This window comes from Penicillium taxi (assembly GCF_028828555.1).
Source record: "Penicillium taxi strain IBT 34144 chromosome Unknown utg000005l_segment0_segment0, whole genome shotgun sequence".
In the NCBI taxonomy this organism is placed as follows: domain Eukaryota; kingdom Fungi; phylum Ascomycota; class Eurotiomycetes; order Eurotiales; family Aspergillaceae; genus Penicillium; species Penicillium taxi.
This window is the reverse complement of record NW_026643207.1, coordinates 392,758-418,614: the sequence shown is the minus strand read 5'-3', so window position 1 is coordinate 418,614 and position 25,857 is coordinate 392,758. Positions and strand designations below refer to the sequence as shown.

The following is a 25,857-nucleotide window of genomic DNA, read 5'->3' as shown; positions in this document are numbered from 1 at the left end:
TGTAGGTTGGCTCCAAGGTTGTCTAATTTAAATGACCCAGGTAGCTATCGCTAGGCCCATACTATCAATGCTATGACCAATTGGGCGAAGCGAAAAAGTTGTTATTCTAAGGTTATTATGTAATTTACCTGACGTTATAAAGGCGATGATTAACAGTAAAGTTGTTCAACGATTGTTGTTAAATCATAAATGGATTTGATATTAAATAGGGACACAATTACTGCCAGGAAGAAATGACTTAGATGAGCAGTGGGACCTAAGTTATTGGAGGAAAGCGGTTCATGTCCTCGATTTACTTCAGCCCGGGTTAATCTTAGTCCGACACGCTCGAAAAAAGCCGCGACTGAGATCATCATTTCTTGAGAGCGTCTTTGAAGTTACAGGACATGCTGTCTCCGCGCTCGCCGTCCATTCCATCGCCCTTACTGCTGCGGTATCTGCGATCACAGACCGGTTATCCAATCAGCTCAGAATGTGTTCGCCCGAAGCTGCGAGCCCAATGCGATAGTACACTCACCGGATCATCGCGAAGATCCTCAAACTGGGCCCGTACTGACAGGCCACGAAATGAATATGTAACAAATACAGGAATTCTGAACAAATTTTGTCCAAGACCGAAGTCTGGATCGCTGTCGCTCGCTTCGGAGCCGCTCATTCTTGCCCGTCATGCCTCGACCAACCGTCGCCCACTCCTCCGACGACTGCTTGATTTCAGGAAAGGCAAGCCCAAAGAAAATAAGCATGGGCACAATCAGACCTCTACGTCACTGGATGATGGATTGGAGAGCCCCTTCAATATTGGTCGCGGATTGTCGGCCAAGGTTTCGAACGAATTGCGGATACGATGCACGGAATTTGATTCAAATGGAAATGTCATTCTCGTAAATGGGGAATTTCGAAAGTCGGAGCTTATTGCAAAAGTAATTTAAACCCTATCTTCGGAGCATGAGCGACTGTATTAATTTGCGATTGTTATAGTACGGCCTTCTTCCCCGGGATCTACGCAAGATCGATTCCTCCACTTTACCTCATATGCTAGTCCGACCAAGCGCCATTTTGATTAATTTGTTACATCTACGTGTCCTGATAAAGGCGGACCGAGTCCTTGTCTTTGACGCGTACGGCTCGACAGACTCCTACATGCAGTCATTGTTCATTTATGATCTAGAAGGCAAGCTGCGCCAACAAGTAACGGGTGCACAGTCTCTACCTTATGAGTTTCGTGCCCTAGAATCGGTTCTTATCAGTGTCACAGCCGGTTTGGAAGAGGAGTTCAACGGAGTGAGAGACCCAGTTGTAAGGGTCCTTCGTGCGCTTGAAGAAGACATTGATCGAGATAAGCTTCGACATCTCCTGATATATTCCAAGAAGCTCGGAACTTTTGAGCAAAAGGCTCGACTCGTACGAGATGCCATTGATGATCTGCTTGAGGCAGATGACGATCTTGCCGCCATGTATCTGACCGAGCGGGCAACAGGCAAGGAACGAGATGAGGATGACCACCAAGAAGTCGAAATGCTGCTTGAGTCCTACCACAAAGTTTGTGATGAAATCGTTCAGGCTAGCGACAACCTGGTGACAAATATTCGTAACACAGAAGAAGTGTAAGATATTACCCTTTTCCAGTGAATTACTCCAAATTCCTAACCCAAAATAGAGTCAAGGCGATTCTCGATGCAAACCGCAATTCGCTCATGCTGCTCGATCTCAAGGTCAGCATTGGAACTCTGGGTCTGGCGACGGGCACTCTGTTCTCTGCACTGTACGGAATGAACTTGAAGAATTTCATCGAAGAATCTGACTGGGGGTTCGGGGGCGTTTCAGTCATCTGCTTTGCCCTCACCGCGGTTGTTTGTGTCTACGGACTTGCCAAGCTGCGCAAGCTCCAACGAGTCCGTATGTGGGGTGAATCTGGAGTCGGGGGCACTTCCTTGACCCCGTTGTCCACAAGGCATGGCGCCATCGGCGGCCAGCGTTCTAACTGGCGGGCCGATTCCATCGAGCCAGTATGGGGTAGTCTTCCTGGTGAAGCGCGCTCTGAACGCATTAAAAGACTCCGTGAGAATGCTGCTGCCGCAGCGTCCAATACTGCAGCTAGAAATGCTGCAGCAAGTGCCGTAAAGACTTCTGTCTGCGCGACACAGACATCGGCGCCTACATTTGACGGTCCGTTGGATGCCGATGGCGCCCAGAGGACTGAAAAGACGCCTAGCTCTAACCAAGAGGCGCCAACCGATCCCAAAATCGGCAACAATTCCACTTAAACGGCGCACGCCAACCTTCTTTTGTATACCTACAAACCTGTAATTGATACCTCCTGTTTTACATATGCTTGTATGGCGTTATTGGGGAATCTCTAACTGGTAGGCTGGAGTTTGGGGGTTTCTCATTTCAATCTTACACTATGCCTGTGTATACTAATTGCCAATTCCTCTCTATGATCCTTCACTTTTTACATGGTGTCGATAAAAGAAGCTGACTCACGAGATAAACAAAACAAACAGTCAATAATTCTTAGATGAAGCTGCATTTTTCTGAGAGACATGGCTAGTCTGTTTAGCCAAACCCTCTCAAGTCATTTCTCTAATTCTAATATCATAGTATTATTCGTATCTCATTCTCATTCCACTCCATCACGAATGGCTTGCGAGGTTGATAGTGCCTGCTTGGGCAACATTCATCGCCTTAGGGACAGGAGGGACTGTTTTTTGAGGATAACAATTGGGATATACTTTAGAGCTATTATCACCACGGACTATCAAAATGAACAGGGTTGCCTTAGGGTGTCTGATTTACGAGATTTCAGGAGGTACTTGGCCGTGTGACCAAATTGAAGACGATAAGGAGGTCGATCTGTAACTTCAGCATCACAGACACTCTGCCCTGAAGCGACATCTTTTTGTATTCAGACTTTTGTTGAAATACCTTAACATTGAAATACCCAGAATCATCTACACATAAATACTGACCCAGGCTGACACCTTTCTCCTCTCACCATTGACTTTCGATGTGTTTTAAATCATTTCTATCAAGGGCTAAGGCTCAGATACAGTCAGCTTTACGTTCTGTAGGTAATACTTTTTTCCATCCTGAACGCAGTTTCACACCCGGTTTTAAAAGTGGATAAGGATCACTACGGAATCCATTTCAATACTTGAGAGATTCCGAGGTTCCCTCAAACAATCAATAGTACCCAAATTCGCTTCTAAGGTTGAAAATGTGAATGAGTAGTAGTCTAGGCAACGGGATCGATGCCCTAAAGTGACTTCGGGAGTCAACAAAGCGATTTGTTTGCCAAACTCCAGGTTACACTAGAGGCCTCTAACGCTCAGTTGCTTAACGTTGATAGATTAAAATCCACACGGCTCGATTTCGTCTTGGCGTTGATCCTTGGGCGCAGATCTGCTAAATTAAGGACAAAACAAGCAATGGTCCACTGACCCCTTATTGTGGAAATCAGGTTTCGCCTTTGATTGCAAGCTCATGCTTTCATTCTACAACCATGTATCTTAAAAAGGCTTTGTTAGTACCAGTTGTGCTGGCTACAATTGCTGAGGCCGGCAAGAATGCACGCGATGTCGAACCTTGCGCGCAGATCGCTCAGTCGGTGGCGGACGCCAATCAAAGAGATAGTGGGCTTTCCCCGGTCGATTGGAGTATGGCAGCTAACAGTCGCAGCAAGTGCTCAAGTCTCTCACGATTTGGCTCACCAATGCTTGATGTCCATGCCATTTGATCCTGATCGTTCGGCGGTCTTTCTTAATCAAGTCCGCAAGATATTGGAATTTCAATCTACTGTTGACATTCTCAAAGGTATGGATGTCACAACGAAATGAAGATTAGGATATAGTCGGCTAATATATACCAACAGATCCTCCATCAGGTTATAAGATGCCCTCAACTGACCTCCTTGGAGGTATTGAGTCCATCATAAACAAAGCCAACAGCAACGGTTATTCCAGCCAGTTTGAAATGGACCTGGATGTCTATCATCTAGCTAATTCGGCATACGATGGCCATTTGGCATTCGGACTATGCTCACAGTCTATCTTCACTTATAATATTGACCTGCCTCTTGTTTCCATCTCCACCGACGGGTTGTCTCTCCCTCAGGTGTATACGTTGAGTATGTTCTCGTAACACTGCATATTTAAATCCGGCCACCTCTTTCTAACTCAAGACAGACGATGCAAAAGCTCAAGAGGCTGGCTCCACGGACGTGTCATCTATTAAAACCATAAATGGTACTGATGTAGCCCGGTACCTGGAATCGTATGCCTTGGGCCAAACTCTTCAAGACCCTGATGCGCAGTACGTTTTATTATACTGACCCAAATGTATTTTTTCTTACTAAAAGGTTCCAGATACAACCGGTTATTCCCAGCATTGGTCCGCAGCATCACTGGCACCCCCGTCGACGTGAATGGAATTTGGGCATCCACCGCAGACTGGAAAGATGGCTCGGAGATTATTATCAAGTACGAAAATGGGACGTCACAGACTATCCAGAAGACTGCGACTCCAAAAGAAAGATTTTTCGACTATCAAAATGGCACCGCACTGTTCAAAACCAAATGCCTCCCGCAGAGTTCATCCTTGGACTCGAGCACTACCGCCGGTACTGAGGAGGCATCTGGAGTGACAGGGCTTCCTAGCACAACTTGGAGCAACTCCGATTACTCTATTGCGGGCTTTTTCTCCAATTTAACTAGCCTTCAGGATACTGGTATCCTTTTCGTGCCTACTTTCTCTTCAAATCCCAAGGAGATCGCCCAGATGACTATAGATTTTCTGCACAATGCCACTCTTGCCGGAAAGAAGAACATTCTGATTGATGTTACGGGTAATCCTGGCGGTTACTTGACCATAGGTATTGATATGGCTCGAATATTCTTCCCAGACGTCGTCCCATATACTGCGACTCGGTTTCGGGCACATGATGCGGCGAAATATCTTACTAAGGCTTATTCGCAATACACTAAACAGGATTCAAGCAATCCTTTCGCGTATCGCAACATGGTGACTCCTAATCAGACGAATGGCTTCAGCTCCTGGCAAGATCTTTATGGCCCTCATGAAGTTCTTGGAAGCTCTTCCTCTAGTTTGCTGGCCAACTTCAACTACTCATCTAGCTCGACTGCGGTCTATCCCATCAATGGCTATGGATCTGTTCCCCTCAACCCTGCAAAATCTCTCTTCTCAGCTGCTGACATTGCTATTGTGAGTCCAATCTACCTCCTTCTCTCTTTGGTTTCGCCTAACACTCATTCAGATTACGAACGGTGATTGTGTCTCAACTTGTGCCACTTTCGTTAAGCTCATGAAGCGCCAAGGCGTCCGCACAATTGCCTTCGGTGGCCAACCTTCAGAGTCTCCAATGCAAGGTGTTGGCGGCGTAAAGGGTGGCCAATCACTTGGAGTTGGCTATATCAACGGATACATCCAGATAGCGAACGAGCTGATCCAGAGCTCGGCCAATACTTCGTCTCCGCTCTTGACCCGAGCCGAGTGGACGAAGTTCAATCAATCGACCCCAAGTCTCGATTCGTCATTTTCCTGGAATGGAAACGTCAATCTGCGGAATGAGTATGATCCGGACGATGATCAAACTCCGCTGCAATTCGTTTACGAAGCCGCAGAATGTAGGCTATTTTATAAGCTCGAGAATTATCTTCAACAGGAGACTGTGTGGCAGGCAGCGGCGAAGGCGATGTTTGGAGACGGCGAGTGTGTGAAAGGATCTACGAATGGAGAGGGTAGCTTGAGTGCATGAATGTAGGGACATATCACAATGTTAGAGAACATTAGCGATCTTCATATGTTGCAACTTCAAAATACAACAAGCCCGTTGAATTAGCATGGACAGCCCACCCCGTAATCCAAGGCACTTGATTATTTTGCTTATAGGTTTACGAGAGCTATTACATATGGAGAAAGGTAAGGGTAATTTTTTTTCGATTCTAGTGACCATTTTTCATGACATTATCACTCGAAAAGGAATGGAAGGACAGCAAGGCTAAGAAGAGAAAAAGCCATAGCATGCAATGCGATGCAAGGTAACAATCACGCAGGTTCATCATGCGTGACGCCACCCATTTTTGATTCCTCTGTAGCATGACCACGGGGCTTTGCAGAGACAAATAGGAAGCTGTCATGAGAAACCCGTACTTGCCAACGAAAAACTCCGAAAATCGTCGTCGATTGCTTTGTGCCTAGTGGATTTTCGCAGTAGCGCCTGAGGGGGCGAGAAAATGCCCTCATTCTCATACAGAGCCGTAATGGAGGCACATTATCTTAACAGCAAGAACATTCTTAAAAATAGGAATAGTAAGAATTTTGAGCAAAGAATGGCAGCCCTTCTCTTGACTCACGTGGGAATCAGGAGTAGATGAGCCACAGTGCTCAATAGAAGCAGTGCATGAGAAAGGTTGGCGAAACGCAGGAGAGCGCAATAAGAGCAGATCTTGTTATAGCACTCTTCCAGGACACACAGCATCGAGCTCTGGGGGGTTGAGGGGACGAACTTAGAGATCGTCGACATCGATTTCCTTCTCGTCTTCGCTGTCGCGGTCTTCGTCGAACTCGACATTGTCCTCGTTCTCCTCGTGGCCGTAGGTGTCGGTCTCGTTAATCTTGGCGTGCTCGGGCAGTTCGCCGTAGGCCTTCAGACTACGGGCCTCGTCGGCGGTGTACTTCATGATAACGTCGCCCTTCTCATCCTGGTAGTCGCGCAGGGAGAGGAGGATAATGTCACCCTGGTTGATCCAGACCTTCTTGCGGAGCTTGCCACGAATGTGCGCAAGACGCTTCTCTCCGTCGAAGCAAAGAGCCTCGAGACGGCCGTTACCAAGCATCTTCACGACCTGGGCGTACTCCTGACCATCCTCTTTGAAGACGAGTTCACGCTTCTCGTTGTCGTTCTCGTTCTTTCCACGACGACGGTTCTTACCGCCCTGTTTTCGGTTGTTAGAATCTGAAACAGTAAAATTTGTGGGGGGGCTGAATAAGGCACAAAAGAGCGATATAGAATGAGTCACTCTCACCAACTCCCATAAGCCCAGGATGAGATTATTTCGAGACCATCTAGGAGATGGTGGTGGAATGACACATTCCAACAAGGAGGGGCAGAATATTTTGCGCGCTTACCTTTCCCTTGTTCTTGGGCATAGCGGTTGGGAGCGACCTTCACTGGACTCAAGTCACGCTATGTGTCGGTACACTGGTGTCTTTTCTTCGGTTGTTCGAAGAAAAAGAAGAGGCTGTTTCCCCGAGGTGAACTAAGAAGAAGAAAGAGAGTGGGGGATCTGTGTCAACTCAAATCTGCCGCTTACTTAATAAGGCACTAACACAAAGCACCATCTTGGTTCCTTATATATAAGGCTTCAAGGCATCAAAATTATTACCGCCCAAGGTTCACAGCGGCAGAAAAATAATTATCGAACAATATTTGGTGATACGGTGAGTCGAGCTAATACCAAGTCACTTTGAATAGCTTCTCATTTGAGACTCTCTATACTTTAATCTCTATTCCTTCGTTGTATACTCTCTGCCGTTCGAACCGCGGTGAATAAGCAGGATCTTTCCGGGTATCAACATCTGCAGGCCAGGGCCCGACAAGCCCCAAGTTCTCAATGGCCATTTTATTCAGCAATTCGATATGAAACTGTTAAATTACTACTCCTCCATTTCATATCCACCTTATACATCATCCGCTCGTTAATCTTCTACTGCCACCATGGCTCCGATCCCCGCAAAATGGATGACCGCCGGCTCCGCTGCCTTAGTCGTCCGATACAGTCCAACTCATATCATTCCTCCAGTTGCACAACGCTATTTGACATCTCCTGTACATCCTATTGGGCCGAAGATTGCTTACATGTATGCAAATCGTGACCGTAAAACTCTTTGGTGGAGAGTTTCAGTGTCACCACTTCATCAGTTCAAGCGCGTTGTCCGCTCCTGGTGCGCACGACGAGTGCGTATTGCCTTCGAGAGCGCATTGAACAAACGGGGCATCGACAAGTTGGGTCATCCACTCCCCTCCGACGCTCCCCGTCGGAAACAATCTTTGATAGGTTCCTTGGAGGTTATTGCTCGCCCGCCGTGCGTACAACAAAGCTTCACAGATTTGCAAAAAGATGCAGATCGCCTCCTAGGAGATATTTTGAGATTGCGCGCATTGAATCGTGGCCGAAGTCCGATCAAGTCAAAGTTAGAATCGAAATCTCATACTCAAAAGCCAAGTTGATGGTATCTATGGAATGTCTATAATTATGACTATACTGTACAATATGGGAAGTATCAATTGGCGCTTGGGATTGAAATTAACTGCATATCATTCATTTCTCTACTCATAATATCCAAGGTCGAATACTATTTCAGATTGAAACGACGTTTAGCGTAGATAAATGATGGTGTTAAGGTCAAGAGTAAACATACTTCGTAGCAAATAGTGATTGCTAGTTCCCGCCTGTCCAAGCCTCGCTAATTGCCTATCTGGCGGCATCATCTGTTCTGCAACCATCCTTACACCTCCGACCACCACTTGCCCCTCCCTTACTCTCTAGACTATCCTCGCCATGTTGATCTCTTTGACAGTCGGCAAGGTAGATGCGGGCGTCGCTGTGCTTCTGACCCAAGACAATCGACTCGTATGCTTCCCCATCCCTTCCCCTGCCCGAGAGACCCCTTCGAAGTCCCCGAAACATCGCATTGTCACTTACAATGCATCGTGCTAATATAATCAGATTGAATTTCCCTCCGTTCTTCTCCCAAACAATATATCCTCCGGTAGCATTGTCGATATCACTGTTTCGCGCAACCATGCCGCAGAGACAGCCAACGCGACAACTTTCCAATCCCTACAGAAGCGCATCTTGAATAACTACGGTGTCAAGACACCCTCCCCGCCTATCCTCCGCCTGCGTAATGCGACGCAAACTTCTCTCGTTCTCGAGTGGGACCCGATCGACCTGGCCACAGCCTCTTTAAGATCTCTCTCCCTGTACCGAAATGGCTCTAAGGCAGGCTCAATACCGCGCCCACTCGAGACTCGCAGCACAAAGATTAGTGGTCTGGCTATTCACAACGAGTACACCTTCCACTTGGTCTTGCGAACAACTGCCGGTACTTACCAATCCGAGAAACTCACCTGCCAAACCCACAAGATGACCGACTTATCCGGTATCACTATCACCCCGGGTATCCTCGATCCACAGCGCAAGGAAGCCCTCGGGTTGGCGCTCGACCGCATTGGAGGCAAGTTGATCGACTCAGTCCGCATTGACACTACTCACTTCGTGTGCTCGGAGGGAAGAGGCCCGCTCTGGGAGAAGGCTGTGGAAATGAACATTCCAGTGGTTGTACCGGAGTGGGTGGATGACTGTGAATCTCAAGGGACTATCGTTGGTGTCCGTGGTTACTATCTCAACGCCGATCCTAAAGCCCGTCAGCTGGGTGTGATTCACAGTTCTTCCCACCAACGCACTACATCCGTTCTTTCATCTTCCACACTTGCAGCGAGCCGACCAAGCCTCCAGCCACGACGAAGTGAACAAGACCAACCTGCTGTCGAGCCGCCAACAACCCCCTTCCCTGGAGGCGAAACTAGCAGTCAGGCACAGGTGCAGGCACAGGCGCAAGAAGTTTCGTCAGAAGATGAAGAGAAAGTGCCCCCACCTCCTCCAGCGAAGGACGAACCCTCAGAGGAGCCTATTCAGCCGAGTGTCCAGGTGCAAGTTACACCTCCAGAAGCGGACGAGAGAGCAGAAGAACCAGAACCAGAACCAGAGGCACAGGCGGAAGAAAGCAAAGAGAGTACACTTCCACAGAATAGGCCCGAAGACGATCAGCCAGAAAGCCCCAAAGCCAAAAGCAAAGAAGGCGAAGGCGACTTTAATGAAGTCCCATTGTAATGGTTTCATGTCTTATTTCCTTTTCCTGACTTCACTCATGGCTCTGCGTCCTCTCTTGCGCACCAATGTGCGTCTACGATTACCGTTTGAAGTTTCACGTCATCAAGCTTTAAAGCTGTTTCTTCAAGCAGATTAGTTATGAATATGCGATACTCCCGAGGTCCTCTATATTTCGCCTCGTATCACTGTTATGTACAATAGATACCGTCTCAATGCCACTTGATATTTTCTATCCTAATAACTAGGTATGATTGACAAAAACAATAGAATGGAAGCAAAAAGTAGACTATCAGGTACCAATCGAGGCACAGTTTCTCTCTTCGATATGGATCCATAAAGATTCATGATATGTAATTGTAAGGAAAGCGCCGCATAATGTATGTACAATAGCCAAGCGTCTAATTTTTTATTGTTAGGCAGCCTTATTCATCATCATGAGTAGTTTACTGTACGTTTCGCACGACCTCGTCGATAGACCGGGCCACGTAAAGGACGTTCTTGCTGCTCACTATTATGTTCTGTCAGTCTGCTATACTTCTTAGACGGTTCATGAAGACAAAACTTACAGCCACTGATGGATGCTCGGCCAGACTTGATCAGGTAAATGTGGTACTTTTCTTTGAGCAGGTAGATTTGCTTAGGAGTAAGACCAGTGTAGGAGAACATTCCGTTCTGTAGAAAAATCAGTAATTGACTCCAAGATCTAGCGTCTTAACTCTTACCTGTTCAATAATGTGTTCCCAAGTACCGGGGGTCTCCAAGCGGACAAGCTCGTTATACAGCGCTGTGCGCATAGCCTTGATGCGCGAACTCATGGCGCGCAAATCCTCGTGCCACTCGGCAACCAGATCATCATTGGTCAGAATCTTCTTGACAATGCTAGTACCAACACGCGGGCCCATGGAAAACTCGCCACGGATATAATGACACAGGTTGCCGAAGACGATGTCGCGAAGGGATGTGGCGTTGCGGCCAGTCACCCAGTGAAATGCACCGACACGCTGGCCGTAAAGACCAAAGTTCTTGGAGAAAGATTGAGCCACACAAATCTCCATGTCGGGCTTGCTGTTAAAGAAGTAGCGGACGGCCCAGGCATCCTCGTCGGGAGAGCCGGACGCGAAGCCCTGGTAGGCGGAGTCGAAGAAGGGGAAGATCTTCTTGCGCTCGCACAGATCGGCGATAGCAATCCACTGTTCCTTGCTCGGGTCCAGACCGGTAGGGTTGTGCGCACAGGCGTGCAGCAAGATGGCGTCGCCCTCTTGAGCCTCTGACTCCAAAGTCGACATCATGCCCTCAAAGTCGAATGACCGCGTCGCCGCTTTATAGTAGGGGTAGGACTTGTGGGGCACGCCGGCCAACTCCCAGATTAACAAGTGGTTTGCCCATGACGGATTTGACAGCCAGACGCTGCGGGGCTTCAGGTGGGCTTTCAGGAAAAGGGCGCCCAGGTGGTTGGCACCGGTACCAGCAACGGTCTGGACAGTCGCAATACGTGCCTTGGCATCCTCCTCGCTATCCTCGCCCTTGAAACCGAACATCAAGTCTCGTGCCAGTGGCAGGAAAGGGACATCACCCTCAATAGCAGTGTATTCGTGTCGCGACAGATCATTCTCGGCCAAAAGTTCCCTCTCTGCCTTCTCGACACTTGGCAGGGGCCATGGCTTGCCATCATCTGTGCGGTAGACACCTGCGCCTAAGCTGACCTTTTGCGGGTGGGGATCAACTGCGTATGCGGCTCCCAGGGCGAAGATCTCATCCGGTGGGACGGGAGTCAAGTCAGTGAGGCGAGTAGGAAGGGTGGTCATCTTGTGGCTTTTTCGATCAATTGGTGTAAATAATACAGTATGTAGGAATAGCTGCAACTTTATATGGTCAGATTGAGATGATGCTAACGAGTTAGCTGATCAGATTCGTTATTTGGCGAACAAATTCGGCAGGCTGAGTCAACCCGATATCGCATCTTTAGCCTGCGGAAAATACCCGTGGATCGCCCGCTTAATGCCGGCTTTTTGTTTTTTCTGGGTGAATCCGGCATTCAATTTCCAAGGTAATCTTTGCTATTTCATGATCACGAGGACATAATTGCCGTGAATATCCCCAATTTGTGAGAGTCGAGGGATATGGTACTAAAAGTTGAAGAAGGAATGGTTAGGGCTAATATCTGGTACGTGGTACATCCATGGATATCCATGGAGGCGATCAGTCAGAGCTAGCATGGGTGCCATTGCATGCTGACTCCATCTGGGCATTAAATAATAAGCTTATTGTTCTTGATGAAGCCATTCTAGTCTTTCAGGCTGTAAAATATCAGTTGGTTGATCTGGGCAGGTTTTAGTGTTCCAAGCTGAGCGTAAGAAGTGCGGGCGTTCAAAATATGTAGAGATTAGTCCACGGTATGGTTCTGTATATATGAGTAAACACACAGTGGTGAAGAGAATTATCTGCGCTGCAGAGAGATCATGTCAGCTAGATGTTATTCAAATCGGAAGAGTCAACGTTCAAATATAAGGTCGAAATATAAAAGAGCTGATGTTGACACCGACAACCCCGCGCTGTGCAACGAATGAGTGCTATAAATGAGAACCAACCAGTTAAACAACAAGAGAAATGCCTCATATATTCAGCTTTACCCCTCATTAAACCACCATCATTTCGACCTTGGAAGTTTCTTTCAAGTTTGAAAGTATAAGATCAAAATTGGAATAATTCAAGATGGCCCAGCCACTACAGGAAGGCGACCCAGCTCTGCATAGCTTTCGAATATCAGAGATATCTCAGCCACTGCATAACAGCATCCCTACAGAGCTGGTTTCTCGGTTCGACCCTGTCTACGTTGAATACTACAACAAGTACAATGCAGGCCGTTTACACACTCATGAAGTCCCAATAGAGGACATTCGAAAGAACCCTACCCGGTATACCATCTCCTACGGTCGTGCTGCAGGCCCCGACATCTTTCGTATCACGGAGCAAAAATGTCTCGTGAAAGGAGGTGAGATTACTGTCAGAATATTTGAGCCAGAGAATAAATTGGATGCCCATGGAAAACTAAAGAAAAGAGCTGCATATGTCAATTTCCATGGCGGAGGGTGGGTGTTTGGTGGCCTTGCAGCGGATCATGATTTCTGCAAAAGGATCGTACATGGTCTTGACGGAGATCTTGTTGCGTTTGATGTCGATTATCGACTGGCTCCTGAGTATCGTTATCCCACTGCCATAGAGGACTGTTGGGCAGCCTTTAACTGGGTATGAACCCCCTCGAACGTATCAGATGGTCAAACATGATTGAACTGATCACGATATCTAGATCCGTTCGAAAGAGAATGAATTCAATATTGATATAGATCGACTCGCAGTCGGCGGTGCATCGGCAGGAGGGCATTTGGCAGCTGTGATCAGCCACCTTTGCCGCAATGCGAACATCCCCTTAGGTCTTCAGATTTTGACAGTGCCTGTATGCGATTTGCACAGTACGTTTACTCCAGAAGGCGAGTTTGATTATGAAAATTGCCCCTACGAGTCCTACCGAGAAATGGAATTTGTTCCAGCGCTTCCCACAGCACGAATGGCGTACTTTCATCGACAGTTCCTTGGTGTCCCCAGACAACCACCTTCCGACGAGGTAAGCTTCCCCGGTATCTCTTCCAACAGATCACTCATTCCTCTAGGACTGGAAAATATCGCCAATACTCGCAACCAGCTTCCAGGGGCTAGCTCCCGCATTGGTGTCAACAGCGGAACTAGATCCCTTGCGTGATGAAGGGGAGGCGTATGCCGCAAAACTTCAAGCTGCTGGGGTTCATGTGAAGCTGGTTCGGTATGATGGGGTGCCTCATCTGGTGGCTGTGCTAGATGGAATATTAGAGGGAGGGCGACAATTCAATGCGAATGTAATTGAAATGCTGCGACAAGAGCTGGGGAATGAGATGTGATATAAATAGTTATGTCCATAGAACCAGTGCTTAGTCATCAACAGTTCCTGGGGTATTAGACCCGGCTATGCCGATTCCGAGGTCGGGAAGTTTCGGCCAAATTTCTAGTCCCTGTTTTGTTTCCTGCGTCCGTAGAGTGATATCTTTATTTCTCAGACAAGAGGGTCAATTGGGTATCTCCACCCTGTACTGTACATCTTCAATTCATTATGAATCCATCTACTTCCCGAGCCGCGGTCCGCTCAATGGCCACACTGGCACATGCTTCCAAAGCTGCAAACCCCGCAGCGCGCAACGCTTTGTCAACCACTGCTCGCTCGATCTCTTTTACTCGCACTTTGAGCTCTGGTCGTCAGTTCAGCCAGTTCCCCCGTCTTCAACTTTTTAGCAACAACAAGAGAGCTTTCAGCACCACCAAGATGGTAGGACATTGGATGTGGAAGGATTTTATCACAATTACTGATGCGCTAAATCTAGTCTGCTGGTACCCGTACTGAGAGCGATGCCTTTGGCGAAATCCAGGTGAGTTTGATTTATGGGACCTTTTATATACTGTCTATGCAGGAATTGACTCGAGTCTTGCTCTTAGGTCCCTTCGGACAAGTACTGGGGTGCTCAAACCCAGCGGTAAGACGACCCGACGATATAATTACAACGCATAAAAATAGAGTAGGAGGCAGGAGAGCTGATCTATGGTAATAGCTCCCTGGGTAACTTCGACATCAACCAGCCCCAGGATCGCATGCCCGAACCCGTTGTCAAGGCTTTCGGTATCCTGAAGGGTGCTGCAGCAGCAGTCAACGTCAAGTTCGGCCTCGGTAAGGAATTCCCTTCGACTTTGATTTGCGATCGCTCTGTTAACATGCGACTCGAAAGACCCCAAGGTTGGTGCGGCCATTCAGCAGGCTGCTGCCGAGGTCGCCGAGGGTAAGCTGCTTGACCACTTCCCTCTAGTCGTCTGGCAGACCGGCTCTGGCACCCAGTCCAACATGAACTCTAACGAGGTCATTTCCAACCGCGCAATTGAGATATTGGGCGGTACCATGGGCACCAAAAAGCCCGTTCATCCCAATGACCACGTCAATATGTCCGCCTCCTCCAACGACTCCTTCCCCACCGTTATGCACATCGCCGCCGTTGTGGAACTCGAGAACACCCTGTTGCCCTCGCTCAAGAGCTTGCGTGACGGTCTTCAGCAGAAGGTTGAGAAGTTTGAGCACATCATCAAGATCGGCCGTACCCACTTGCAAGATGCTACTCCCCTCACTCTGGGCCAGGAGTTCTCCGGCTACGTCGCCCAGTTGGACCGCAACATCGAGCGTGTTGAGGCCACTCTTCCCCACCTGCGCTTCCTCGCTCAGGGTGGTACCGCTGTTGGCACCGGTCTGAACACCTTCAAGGGTTTCGACGAGGCTATCGCCGCCGAGATTTCCAAGATAACCGGCACTGAGTTCAAGACCGCCCCCAACAAGTTTGAGGTTCTGGCTGCCCACGACTCTATTGTTGAGGCTTCTGGCTCCCTGAACACCCTGGCCGCTTCCTTGTTCAAGATTGCCCAGGATGTGCGCTACCTCGGCTCCGGTCCCCGCTGTGGTCTGGGCGAGTTGAACCTCCCCGAGAACGAGCCCGGTTCATCCATCATGCCAGGCAAGGTCAACCCCACTCAGTGCGAGGCCTTGACCATGGTATGCTCCCAGGTTATGGGCAATCACGTCGCAGCGACCATCGGTGGCATGAACGGCCAGTTCGAACTGAACGTGTTCAAGCCTCTCATGATCCGTAACCTGCTCCACAGCGTCCGCATTCTCGCTGACGGCATGGACAGCTTCCGTGTCCACCTCGTTGAGGGTCTGGAGGCCAACGAGACCCGCATCAACTCCCTTTTGCACGAGAGGTATGCACCCTTCCTCTCCCTTTGCCCTTGATTGACATAATACTAACTAAATGATAGTCTGATGCTCGTTACCTGCCTGAACCCCGTCATTGGTTATGACATGGCCTCCAAGGTTGCCAAGAACGCCCACAAGAAGGGTCTTACTCTTAAGCAGAGTGCTATGGAGCTCAAGGCTCTGAGCGAGGAGGACTTTGACAAGCACGTCCGCCCTGAGCTCATGCTCGCTCCCAAGGAGTACAAATAAGTGCACAGCGCATTTGCTGTTTGAATAGTGCCCATATAAGATTATCTATAGGGCTTGTATACTGAATAAGAAGCTGTATTTCTGTTGTCATTCAGCCTCCTCTAGCGGGGCTATTTATGGCCTAAAACTATAAATAGCATCTCCGACGTAACCCCTAAAGCCCTTAAAATCCATGCAGGTCAGAGACTCCAATATTGGAGATGAATCCCGTACTTATACCACATAATCTAGATTAACCTTGGAATATGAGATAAGTTGTTCATCCTCATTTTTAAGATACCCATGGTTGATCCATTATAGAGAAGTATTTATAAGGCGTCTTAGCCGAGCCTAAAGCTTGGAAACCCTCTTACGGGGGTAGGGGGGATCTTGGACTTTGGAAGTGAGTAATCTAGTAATTCTCTAGTGAGACAGGGAGTTGAAGAGATCAAAGGTAACTGAGACTTCTAGCAAAATATGAGTGTAGATTCCACGGTCCTCCGTAGATATAGATAATCGTGGTGCCAAGCGTGGGGCTACTAGGTAATAATAGCCAGTTCCAAGGCTATAAAATGACTGGATCGACTAAGCTCCCCCCTAGCCACGATCCATTTTTCTTTCTTAACTTTAAAGTTCTTAAGACTCTCTGCTTTGAACGTTGGGAAGGCAAAAATCCAGTCAATTCGCCTTAACAGATTTGCCCCCATAACCCGCCACTTCAATCCCTCTCCGGTCCTCCAATTTACTTTCTTCGTTTCAGCGAAACCCTCACGATCTAACAAATAACTACACAATACCAATTGAAACCTCCTTCGAAGCAATTCCTATCCCTGATTCTTCCAAGCCCACTATGCCATCAGCTGTGAACTCTGTAGTCGAGAATGACACACCTCTTTTCGCTCCCGACCTCATCTCCCCCGAGGTAATCTCCCTCCTCCCAACAGATTACACCATCCGGCCTATGCGCCGCTCAGACTACAATATCGGCTACCTCGATGTCCTGCGTGTCCTCACTACTGTCGGCGATATTAGCGAGGAGGCCTGGAACCAGCGATATGACTGGATCGCGGCCCGTAATGACGAGTACTATAATCTCGTCGTGTGTGATGGGTCAGGCCGCATCGTTGGTACTGGTAGCTTGATTGTTGAGCGCAAGTTCATCCACTCGCTTGGCATGGTTGGGCACATTGAGGATATTGCCGTGGAGCAGGGTCAACAAGGCAAGAAGCTTGGTCTGCGAATCATTCAGGCTTTGGATTATATTGCTGCCCAGGTTGGTTGTTATAAGGTAATTAAATCTCCTACATATTGTTACCTGATAAATGAGTGTAGATGCTGACCCATTTTTATAGAGCATTCTTGACTGCTCTGAAGCCAATGAAGGCTTTTACATCAAGTGCAACTTCAAACGCGCTGGCCTAGAGATGGCTCACTACTACTAAGCTTGATATTGTTCATTTGGGCCTTGACCGGTTCCTAGTCTGGCATTCAGGTGTATAGTTTTTTGTTCGAAACACAGTCATGTGGAAACATTGAAAATTTGCCTCCATTTTGATTCGGGTGTGCATATCTGTTTCTTATAGATCGCTGATATTGGAAATATACCGATTTTGGTTCCTTGGCGGCCTTGCAACCTCCCAGAGCTTAGTATTTTCAATTTTTTTTTTTTTTTATCTTGGAAGATATCGCTTCTGGCGACCTACATCAGGTGCACATGTGGTTGATATTCAGACTGAGAATCCCAACTGTAAAACTACTGCATTATATTTGTTTATCCATTAAATAGCGGCTATTTCATACTTAAATTTCAAAATCTATATTGCGCTCACTCTCTTTCATCTGATTTATATACCTCAGTATCTACACTTGACTACCTGGGTGTAACGATGACTAGTGTCAGGGTTGTGAAAAGGGGTTCGGGCATGTCTTTACTTAGGTACCTATTAGTACCTACCTAGGTAGGTAAAATACTTGATTTGGTCTTTGAGTCCTGGCTACTGGCACATTAAGGTAGTCTACCTCGGTAGGCTGTTTCGGAAAAAAACTACCAGTGCCAACTGAGGAAAGACGCTGGGGCGTTTGTCTACATCTAGTTCAATAGTGACACATCTGCCACTGGCTGGATCGTAGATAGGCGTACTAGCGATTGAAGGATTGAAGAGGAATCGTAGATGGATGTCCGCATTGCAGTCGATTTCCATTGTAGACTGCGATTGACTCGAAGGCGATATTCACTCTGTATTCAGCACATAGGGTTCTGAGTTCTTCTCCACTCCAAGCCATACACGAGGTCAGATACATTTCCAATTCGCAGTGTGGAAACCAAATTCTACCGAACCAGGAAGAAACGCCAGAACAGATGATTATACCTAGGAGAAAACTGAGCGTGGAAATATTGCGGTGGATTTATTTATTGTTTTGGTTCCTTTGGTTCCATTTTTGCATTGCGCAGTATTGCATAAAAGTGTTCAAGAAACAGGTATTGGCTTAAGCCAGTCATCACCGACAGTACTCCAGCCCTATGACCGAAAGTTCCATCACGTCGCAACCGTCATCACGAAAGAACACCTCCATTCCCATCCAACTTTTTAGAAGAAATTTAACGGGACTTGGCGGCGACCTTGGGGGCAGAACCCTTGGCACCCTGCTTGCTCTGGATGCGCTGGGCACCACCCTTGGCGGCGGCGGACTTGGCCTTCTCGGCCTTCTTCTTGCTCTCGGAAGCAGCCTTCTTCTCCTTGGCGGCAGTGATGGCCTGCTTGCGGGCAGCCTCACGGGCCTCGGGGCGCTGGGCGCGGCGCTCCTTGATAGTCTCAAGGGAAGCACCGACAATAGCACGCTGGTGCTTCACGACCTTGCGAGAACGCTTCTTGGCGACCTCCTATATATCCGGAAAACATCACAGTTAGTATCTCGTTTTGTATATCGAATAACGGGGCGTGCGTCGTGTGATATCAAATTTCCTCCTCTTATGTCCGTCTTGTCAGAATGTCGATGTTTTAAATAGAATATGTCGATCGAATCCAGCAAGACGGCCTTCAAGTTCCATCACACGAATCCTACACAAAGATAGCAAGTAACGTGAAGGGTGACCGACCTCTGAGATACCCTTGCGGTGCTGGCGACGGTAAAGGACAGTCCAGGAGATACGGCGGGGGTTCTTGCGCTGGAGGAAAAGAGACTCGGACTTTCCATTTTGGAAGCGGAAGATCTTGCTGTCGCCGCGGACGTACAGCTTACCCTGTAATATCAAAAAATCATTATTAGCGACCCGATTTTAACCAAGTGAAATCCCCATGTGTCTGCGCGATTCCCAGCGAGCGTGGAAGCATATCTAAAAGAGTGGTGGTGTTGGTGCTTGATCGATGTCGTCGTTGAATCCACACAATTCCAGATTCCTCCTATCGCACGCAGACGGGGACCGAATGGATTGAAAAGAACGTACCTTGCCGGGGTAGATCTTCTGGCCGCTGAAGGAGTCGTCGTAGGTACGCATCTTAACGGGTGCGGATGCGCTGACGATGTGTCGATTGGCGTTTGGTGATGGTCGAAATTCGGAGATCGCGGTAGTCCTTGGCTGGGTCCAATTGTGGTGCGCCTCGCTAAAGTGCGACACGTGATCCGCTTGCCCTTCCGGGAATATCAGTCACATGACTATGCTTTCTTATCTCTTATCGTCTATAATCTTGATAGACTTCAACTCTAAACCTTTACTTGGTAGAGTAAGTTAATTTATATACAACCTTGCAGCCGTCTTCTATTTCGAGGCTGGTTATTCGAGGAATGAATAATGTTAATTTGAATCTTTCACAGACCTTGCTTTTGTCATGTTTATGAACATCTGAACTTTCTGCGCTATTATGATACTGACCTCGGAAGTATCAGGGCATGGCTGTCTCAATTCTATCTTCTCACAAGGAAACCACGGAAACCAACCTTGCCACTGGACTCTCATACCTAGCCAATTAGACTGACCTTCTATGTGAAGAATTATGGTGATCAGCTAATGTATTTTTATCTGGAGGTTCAACTTAAATGCTAAAGCATTCTGTGCAATAATGGCAGTCACAGAACATTTATTGATTCTATACAAGTCCTTTGACTGTTACAAAAACAAAATGGATGTCAAAAACAAGCCCACGCTCAAGAAAAATAGCTCGCCTATCACAACGATCAAGCAAATTGAAGGATTGAAGGTCTATCCATCACCACGCTTCCGTCTCACACTCTTTTTTTCATGGTCTCATCACGGTTGGTCAGAATCCTAGGTCATGGCGTGGGTTCGGGTCCACTCCTTTGCTGTCTGGATGGCGGCGGGTTCATCCTCCTTCCATCGCTGAGCAACATCGTTGGCAAGAGGGTCATCGGGGTTCGGGGCTCCAAGGAGGGCTTGGATCGAGAGAAGGATTGTACGGATCTGGAGAGCGGGGGACCAGTTGTCTGATAACAAGTCAGAAAATACAGGAATATTTCAGCACAAAGGGAAGTCTTACTCTTCAACACATCCAGACAAATGCGGCCCAGACGATCAATGTTGGGGTGATAGATCTTAGTTAGGAAGCGGATCTTAGGAGGAACCATAGGGTAATCATCAGGCAAAAACAATTCAAGACGGAAGATTCCACCTGATACGATTCAGTTAATGGGGAATTGGAAGGGAGGAAAGCAGGTTGAAACATACCTTCATATGGGGACTGGGCAGGGCCGTGGATAGAGACATCGAAGTAACGCAGGTTATCTTCGTGAGGAACAGCATTAATGCCAGGAACCCTATACGAGGAAACAGGTCCAAAGTTAGCTACAAATCGATATACTGATGTAAATGATACACTCACGGTTCAGCCATCAGACGTTCCGTCTCCTTGATAATGCGCTTAGACAAAGCCATGATGGGTCCTTGTCACCGGAGGGTGTAGGAGGTGAGATAATTTCGATAGCGAGAGACTACTAGGAAGTCACTAGCTGGTGGGTATACAAAGTCGAGAAGGAGGGGCCAGCTCTTGCGCGGGGCCCTTCCGGAAGCCGTAACGAAACACGTGAGTTAGTTACACCGCCACAAAACACCGCCACAGTTGCTCGTTATCGGAGCTCTGGATTCATGATGTTCGCATCAACCTCAAAGTTCCACAGTTACGCTACTTAAAATGGCATAGCGGCTCCATTTACTCAATCTATCATGTCGCTTTAAACTGCGCATATAATTCTGACTGCGCGATTCTTACGAGGGCCCCCATTGGGCCGTAGCTGACAAAATGTCAAGCTCCATGGAGCCACGGCCACTCACGTCGGCCTTTGAAAGCCCAACATTTGATGAGGATAGCTCTTTCCATGTCGAACAGCCTGTTGGATCTATGACCATCTCCCCATGTGGGCGTGATGTGGTACTGGCTTCCAAGGAAGGTCTTCATGTCATTGACCTGGACTCGCCCTATTCTCCGCCCCGATACCTGCCTCATCATACACCATGGGAAGTCGCCGATGTGCAATGGTCCCCATTCGCTTCACGTGATTACTGGGTAGTTAGTACATCAAACCAGAAAGCTTTGGTCTGGAATTTGGCCATGAAAACATGGCAGAATTCCATTGAATACGTACTACATGCGCACTCTCGAGCTATTACCGACATTAACTTTCACACCTTTCACCCGGACATTCTCGCCACATGCGCCGTCGATAGTTTTATTCACTGCTGGGATCTTCGTACTCCCTCTCGCCCGGTTATCTCGTTCTCTGATTGGTTCACTGGTGCAACTCAGGTTAAGTGGAACCGACAAGATCCTCACGTTATTGCTAGCTCCCATGATCGATTTCTTCGAATCTGGGATGACCGTATGGGCGCATACCCGATTCGTTCAATTGAAGCACACGACACAAAAATCTATGGTGTTGATTGGAACCGAATCCGACCAGGCGCGCTGACGACATGTTCACTCGACAAAACGATCAAGTTCTGGGATTATACATCTGAAGGCGATATACCAGAGAAGACGATTCAAACACCCTTCCCTGTCTGGCGAGCCAGAAATACACCATTTGGATTTGGTGTTCTAGCGATGCCCCAGCGAGGAAACTCCGATCTCCACCTTTACAGTCGCAGAGCTGTTGAAGACAGCAACCCTGGCGAAGAGTTGCCTTTAATTCACAGTTTCCCTGGGCATAAAGGCCAGGTGAAGGAGTTTTTGTGGAGATCACGTGGAGGTGTGACTGATGGTGTTGATAATCGAGATTTCCAGCTTGTTACTTGGGGAACTGACAGAGAGCTTCGCCTGCATCGCGTGAACCCTGAGATTTTGGAGCATGTAGGGTATGAGAAAGGCAAAAGCTTCATTTCTACTCGAGGTGTGACACGTTTAGGCGCGGTCTATCGAAGCTTTAGAGACGTAAATTCCGAGTTGGATATAGATGATTTCGACACGGCATCATCCATTCATCAACCGCTCTCAAATAGCGGCTACCCGGGTGGACCAGGCATGAATGCCATATCAATCCCGCATTCTCGTGGGTACACGCGGAGTACTCGCCGCGAAACACGATTTGGCATGCAGCCACGATCGAACCTGAGAGCTGACACAAATCCCATTTCCTGGATGCGTGGAGTGAAAATCTCGGGCTGGGATATCGAAACCCTCGGAGACGAGATCAGCCATGTTGGCGAAAGATTCACCAAAGTATCATTTGATTCGGTTGATGTCCGGCAAAGAAAAATTTCAATCTCTCTGACTGGGCCTTGGGGTGCTGATGGAAGCTCATTATTTCTCAAAGTTGACATAAAGTTTCCAGTTAGCTATCCCAAAACCTCGATTCCCACCTTTAAGTTTCAAAAGACAGCATCTGTCACGGATGAGTTTGCCCAAAAGGTCACAGCTGGGTTGAAGACAATTGCTGAGACTCACATGTCGCAGAAACGTGGATGTCTAGAAGGGGCTGTTCGTTATCTTCTTGGAGAGAGTACTCTGGAAGAAAGCGTTGCATGGATAGTAGACGAAATTGAGGACAATACCAAATCTCCGGTTGATGGCGAGCTAGAGGGCGAATCTAGCGACGAAGATGAAGTTGGCATGACAAAGAGCCAGGAATTAGGGATGAGTTCGGAGCTTCTTCGACCAGTGAATGCCAACGTGATGGTACCGGTTGCTAAAGGCTGCGGTGCACTTTGGGCAAACGATGGCCGTCTGGTTTGCTTTTTCCCCCCAAAAAGGACAAAGCAACAGATTTCTTTGAGAATATTGGATTCAAAGAGATGACTAGACTTTCTAGGACAGACAAGGTTTTTGAAGGTTTCGGGCGATTGCAGACTAGCTCTCCGGGCCCACGCATGACCTCTGGTACAATCGCGAGCACAGATGATGGTGCATCTGAGTACTCCGATGATTCAGGCTCCGAGACTTCGAGCTCATCAGGCTCTTCTGCTATATTATCCGGACTACCGACCCGGTTTCAACCGCCACAGACATGGCGTAGTGCTGGCAGTATGGGTATATATCGACCACGGTCGACAGATCAATCCCAGCGATCCACCGGTGGTGCTGCAACAACAGAATCAGCTGAAAAGCCTCGGAATTATATCTCAATCCATGATTTGAGTGAATTGCTGCCGGTCAGGCGTGAACTCGCTAGCAAATACCGCATCTGTGGCAAAGGAACAGACGTGTGTGCACATAATGCCGCTGTTGCCCTCGATGCGGGCTGCTATGAATTGTCTCAAATATGGGGTCTTATTAAGCTCATTTTGCAGGTTCGAAAAAAATCACCGAATCTGCGCGATACAAGAATGGAGTTGAAGCGCGCTTTCAAGGGCGACCATGCAATGAATGGGAACCAGACTCTCGAGAAAAAGGAGCTCTACAAAGAGGTTGCTGGAAGTGTCATTCGCTGGGGTAATCATCCCATGGGCAGTCATTGGCTAGTCCCTGCATTATTTGAACACTTCGAGCGCATCGGGGATGTGCAGATGGTTGCAATGTTATCCTGTGTTCTCCTCGAGACGAATATGGAAGGTCGCCTAGAGAATGACTCTGATGAGCTCGCCGAAGAGGATTATTCACTGGAATTATCATCAGTTACATCGACAGTGCAGACTGTGCAAACCGTGCAGACCGCGCAGAACAAATCTCAAGGCCCAACTCCTGCTTCATCCACACCCAAAGAACCCCGTTCACATCCTCACTCCGCATTACGTTCACCCAACGAAGCCTGGCGGCTGGATTCCCCCTCTCCCTTTTCCTCAGGCTCAACTCCTCCTTTCGCCTCTCGTCCGCGAGGTATTGCCACCAATCGAAAATCTTTTAGTCAAAATGTACCCATGGCGATTTCTCCAGACCAACAGTCTCATCCACGAAGTGGATCTGGATTTGGATCCGTCCTTGCTTCGTCATTCTCTCGCTCATTTACCTTTGGACCGTCGTCGGCATCGCCGCCGGTGATCAAGAAACTAAGTCCCGGAGAGAGCCTGAGTATGACAACAACTCAAATAGTGAGAATTGTCCTTGGTACTATGAATATGAGAAGTTTATACTAACAATGTTTCGTCAGGCTCACTCTGACACTGAAAGTGACCAACCCGCTCAACCACCCAAATCGGCAGCCCGATTTAAAGTTACATTCAAAAACCAAAGCGCATTTGACAGTAACAAGGCTGCGTCGGCTTCCCTCCTTGATCGCAGCAAGGAGTGGCTGTATCAGTCGTACCGTGCCGCGTACGCTGAATTACTACTGACATGGGATCTCCCAGTGCAGCAAAGTGAAGTCCTAAAAATTGGTTCGGTGGTTGATCATGCTGAGGATATGCACATGAGTCAGTACTGGAGCAGTAGCAGTCCCAAACGAGACTCATTTGAAGAGCCAAATTCGGGTCATGTGGCGCCGCATTTCGAAGGCCTTGGTTTCCAGCGTCACTGTGCCAATTGTGGGCATGCTTTACAGATTTCCATTTTCTCCACGACAACTATGGAAATAGGCACCCCATCCAAACGCCATGGGCGAAAGCCTTCCATCAGCTCTTGTGCTCACTGCAAACCTCGGCAGCCATTGCCCACCAAGCTCCCTTGCATCATCTGCGGGGAAGTGGTGGCTGGGATGCTGGTTCCGTGTCTTAGTTGCGGTCATGTTTGCTGCTTTGACTGCCATCAACGCTGGTTCCTTCGACCTGCCGATCAATATGATAGTACAGACCCTACCGAGGGTATGGATCCCAAGCTTCCGCCATGTCCCACCGGATGTGGCTGTCGTTGCTCAGAGCATGTCGCAGCAGATGTGCCTATGCCATCGTTAGAATTATTGTCTCCTCGTATGAAAAGCCCTGTAAGTTCTACTAAGAGCCACTCATATGACAAACGTCATCGTCGCCGTCAATCAGAACCTGGGTATAGTTCGGGTGAGAATACTCCCAGTATTCGCAGAATTGGAGCGATTCCAACAGCACTTGATCTTTCGAAAGCATTGCATGACTCTTCTCCCTTCGCCTCCCTTGCACGAGGCATGGGCGGTGGAGGTAGTCCGGGTCTGCCAATGCGAGACCGGAAGAAGAATCGCTCTGTAGCAATCAACTCTCCCAAGGGCAGATGATTGCGGCATGTTTTTATTTTAGCTTTGCTTGCTCCTTACTTTGATATCCAATTCGTCTGTTTGTTTTAAATATTGTATTTTATATTTCTGTATTTCCCACTGAATATAGATCGCCTGAACCTTCAACCAGTGTCGGAACTACCTATCAAGGTGTTTTCTCCGTGCTCGTCGGAATTGAACATGAATTAGATGCTATTAATGAGTAGTGGATCTGATTAGTGAGTGACATGGGCTCACGGGATTCAATGACGGCCTCAGCCCTCAAAAAAGCAAAATATAGACTATGATAATCGAGGTAAATACTAACCAATACGCCTACAAAGTTTGAAC

General features: G+C 48.0%; 12 protein-coding genes across 12 annotated transcripts; 8 read left to right on the top strand and 4 right to left on the bottom strand.

The window, feature by feature from the left end:
* Nucleotides 1–386: 386 nt before the first annotated feature.
* N7495_007521 (CorA family magnesium transporter) lies at nt 387–2,264 on the top strand (the record flags this gene model as incomplete). Its single annotated transcript, XM_057210172.1, has 3 exons — nt 387–920; nt 979–1,604; nt 1,658–2,264. 3 exons carry the CDS (start codon nt 387–389, stop codon nt 2,262–2,264), a joined length of 1,767 nt encoding a protein of 588 aa, XP_057059715.1.
* Nucleotides 2,265–3,502: 1,238 nt separating this feature from the next.
* On the top strand, nt 3,503–5,773 carry N7495_007520 (uncharacterized protein; the record flags this gene model as incomplete). The annotated part of the gene is made up of 6 exons (XM_057210171.1): nt 3,503–3,632; nt 3,679–3,813; nt 3,872–4,126; nt 4,185–4,311; nt 4,365–5,220; nt 5,273–5,773. The coding sequence occupies 6 exons, from the start codon at nt 3,503–3,505 to the stop codon at nt 5,771–5,773; spliced, it is 2,004 nt and encodes a 667-aa protein (XP_057059714.1).
* Nucleotides 5,774–6,524: 751 nt separating this feature from the next.
* N7495_007519 (translation initiation complex factor eIF1A) lies at nt 6,525–7,167 on the bottom strand (the record flags this gene model as incomplete). The annotated part of the gene is made up of 2 exons (XM_057210170.1): nt 6,525–6,953; nt 7,147–7,167. 2 exons carry the CDS (start codon nt 7,165–7,167, stop codon nt 6,525–6,527), a joined length of 450 nt encoding a protein of 149 aa, XP_057059713.1.
* A 568-nt stretch (nt 7,168–7,735) lies between these two features.
* On the top strand, nt 7,736–8,248 carry N7495_007518 (uncharacterized protein; the record flags this gene model as incomplete). Its single annotated transcript, XM_057210169.1, has 1 exon — nt 7,736–8,248. The coding sequence occupies one exon, from the start codon at nt 7,736–7,738 to the stop codon at nt 8,246–8,248; it is 513 nt and encodes a 170-aa protein (XP_057059712.1).
* Nucleotides 8,249–8,579: 331 nt separating this feature from the next.
* N7495_007517 (putative chitin biosynthesis protein (Chs5)) lies at nt 8,580–9,914 on the top strand (the record flags this gene model as incomplete). The annotated part of the gene is made up of 2 exons (XM_057210168.1): nt 8,580–8,651; nt 8,748–9,914. 2 exons carry the CDS (start codon nt 8,580–8,582, stop codon nt 9,912–9,914), a joined length of 1,239 nt encoding a protein of 412 aa, XP_057059711.1.
* A 443-nt stretch (nt 9,915–10,357) lies between these two features.
* N7495_007516 (putative aspartate transaminase) lies at nt 10,358–11,719 on the bottom strand (the record flags this gene model as incomplete). Its single annotated transcript, XM_057210167.1, has 3 exons — nt 10,358–10,422; nt 10,481–10,586; nt 10,637–11,719. 3 exons carry the CDS (start codon nt 11,717–11,719, stop codon nt 10,358–10,360), a joined length of 1,254 nt encoding a protein of 417 aa, XP_057059710.1.
* Nucleotides 11,720–12,626: 907 nt separating this feature from the next.
* Nucleotides 12,627–13,846, top strand: N7495_007515 (alpha/beta hydrolase; the record flags this gene model as incomplete). Its single annotated transcript, XM_057210166.1, has 3 exons — nt 12,627–13,160; nt 13,222–13,536; nt 13,583–13,846. 3 exons carry the CDS (start codon nt 12,627–12,629, stop codon nt 13,844–13,846), a joined length of 1,113 nt encoding a protein of 370 aa, XP_057059709.1.
* A 209-nt stretch (nt 13,847–14,055) lies between these two features.
* N7495_007514 (class II fumarate hydratase) lies at nt 14,056–15,984 on the top strand (the record flags this gene model as incomplete). Its single annotated transcript, XM_057210165.1, has 6 exons — nt 14,056–14,268; nt 14,324–14,368; nt 14,436–14,473; nt 14,549–14,664; nt 14,723–15,740; nt 15,798–15,984. The coding sequence occupies 6 exons, from the start codon at nt 14,056–14,058 to the stop codon at nt 15,982–15,984; spliced, it is 1,617 nt and encodes a 538-aa protein (XP_057059708.1).
* Nucleotides 15,985–16,723: 739 nt separating this feature from the next.
* Nucleotides 16,724–17,405, top strand: gup1 (glucosamine 6-phosphate N-acetyltransferase; the record flags this gene model as incomplete). Its single annotated transcript, XM_057210164.1, has 2 exons — nt 16,724–17,236; nt 17,316–17,405. Coding segments are annotated over 2 exons (603 nt in total), but the record flags the coding sequence as incomplete, so codon positions are not given.
* A 1,157-nt stretch (nt 17,406–18,562) lies between these two features.
* Nucleotides 18,563–19,459, bottom strand: N7495_007512 (60S ribosomal protein eL24; the record flags this gene model as incomplete). Its single annotated transcript, XM_057210163.1, has 3 exons — nt 18,563–18,844; nt 19,061–19,204; nt 19,409–19,459. 3 exons carry the CDS (start codon nt 19,457–19,459, stop codon nt 18,563–18,565), a joined length of 477 nt encoding a protein of 158 aa, XP_057059706.1.
* Nucleotides 19,460–20,227: 768 nt separating this feature from the next.
* Nucleotides 20,228–20,851, bottom strand: N7495_007511 (E2 ubiquitin-conjugating protein UBC13; the record flags this gene model as incomplete). The annotated part of the gene is made up of 4 exons (XM_057210162.1): nt 20,228–20,403; nt 20,457–20,588; nt 20,645–20,733; nt 20,799–20,851. 4 exons carry the CDS (start codon nt 20,849–20,851, stop codon nt 20,228–20,230), a joined length of 450 nt encoding a protein of 149 aa, XP_057059705.1.
* Nucleotides 20,852–21,215: 364 nt separating this feature from the next.
* N7495_007510 (Mtc5p) lies at nt 21,216–25,527 on the top strand (the record flags this gene model as incomplete). The annotated part of the gene is made up of 3 exons (XM_057210161.1): nt 21,216–23,138; nt 23,162–24,436; nt 24,496–25,527. 3 exons carry the CDS (start codon nt 21,216–21,218, stop codon nt 25,525–25,527), a joined length of 4,230 nt encoding a protein of 1,409 aa, XP_057059704.1.
* Nucleotides 25,528–25,857: the final 330 nt, after the last annotated feature.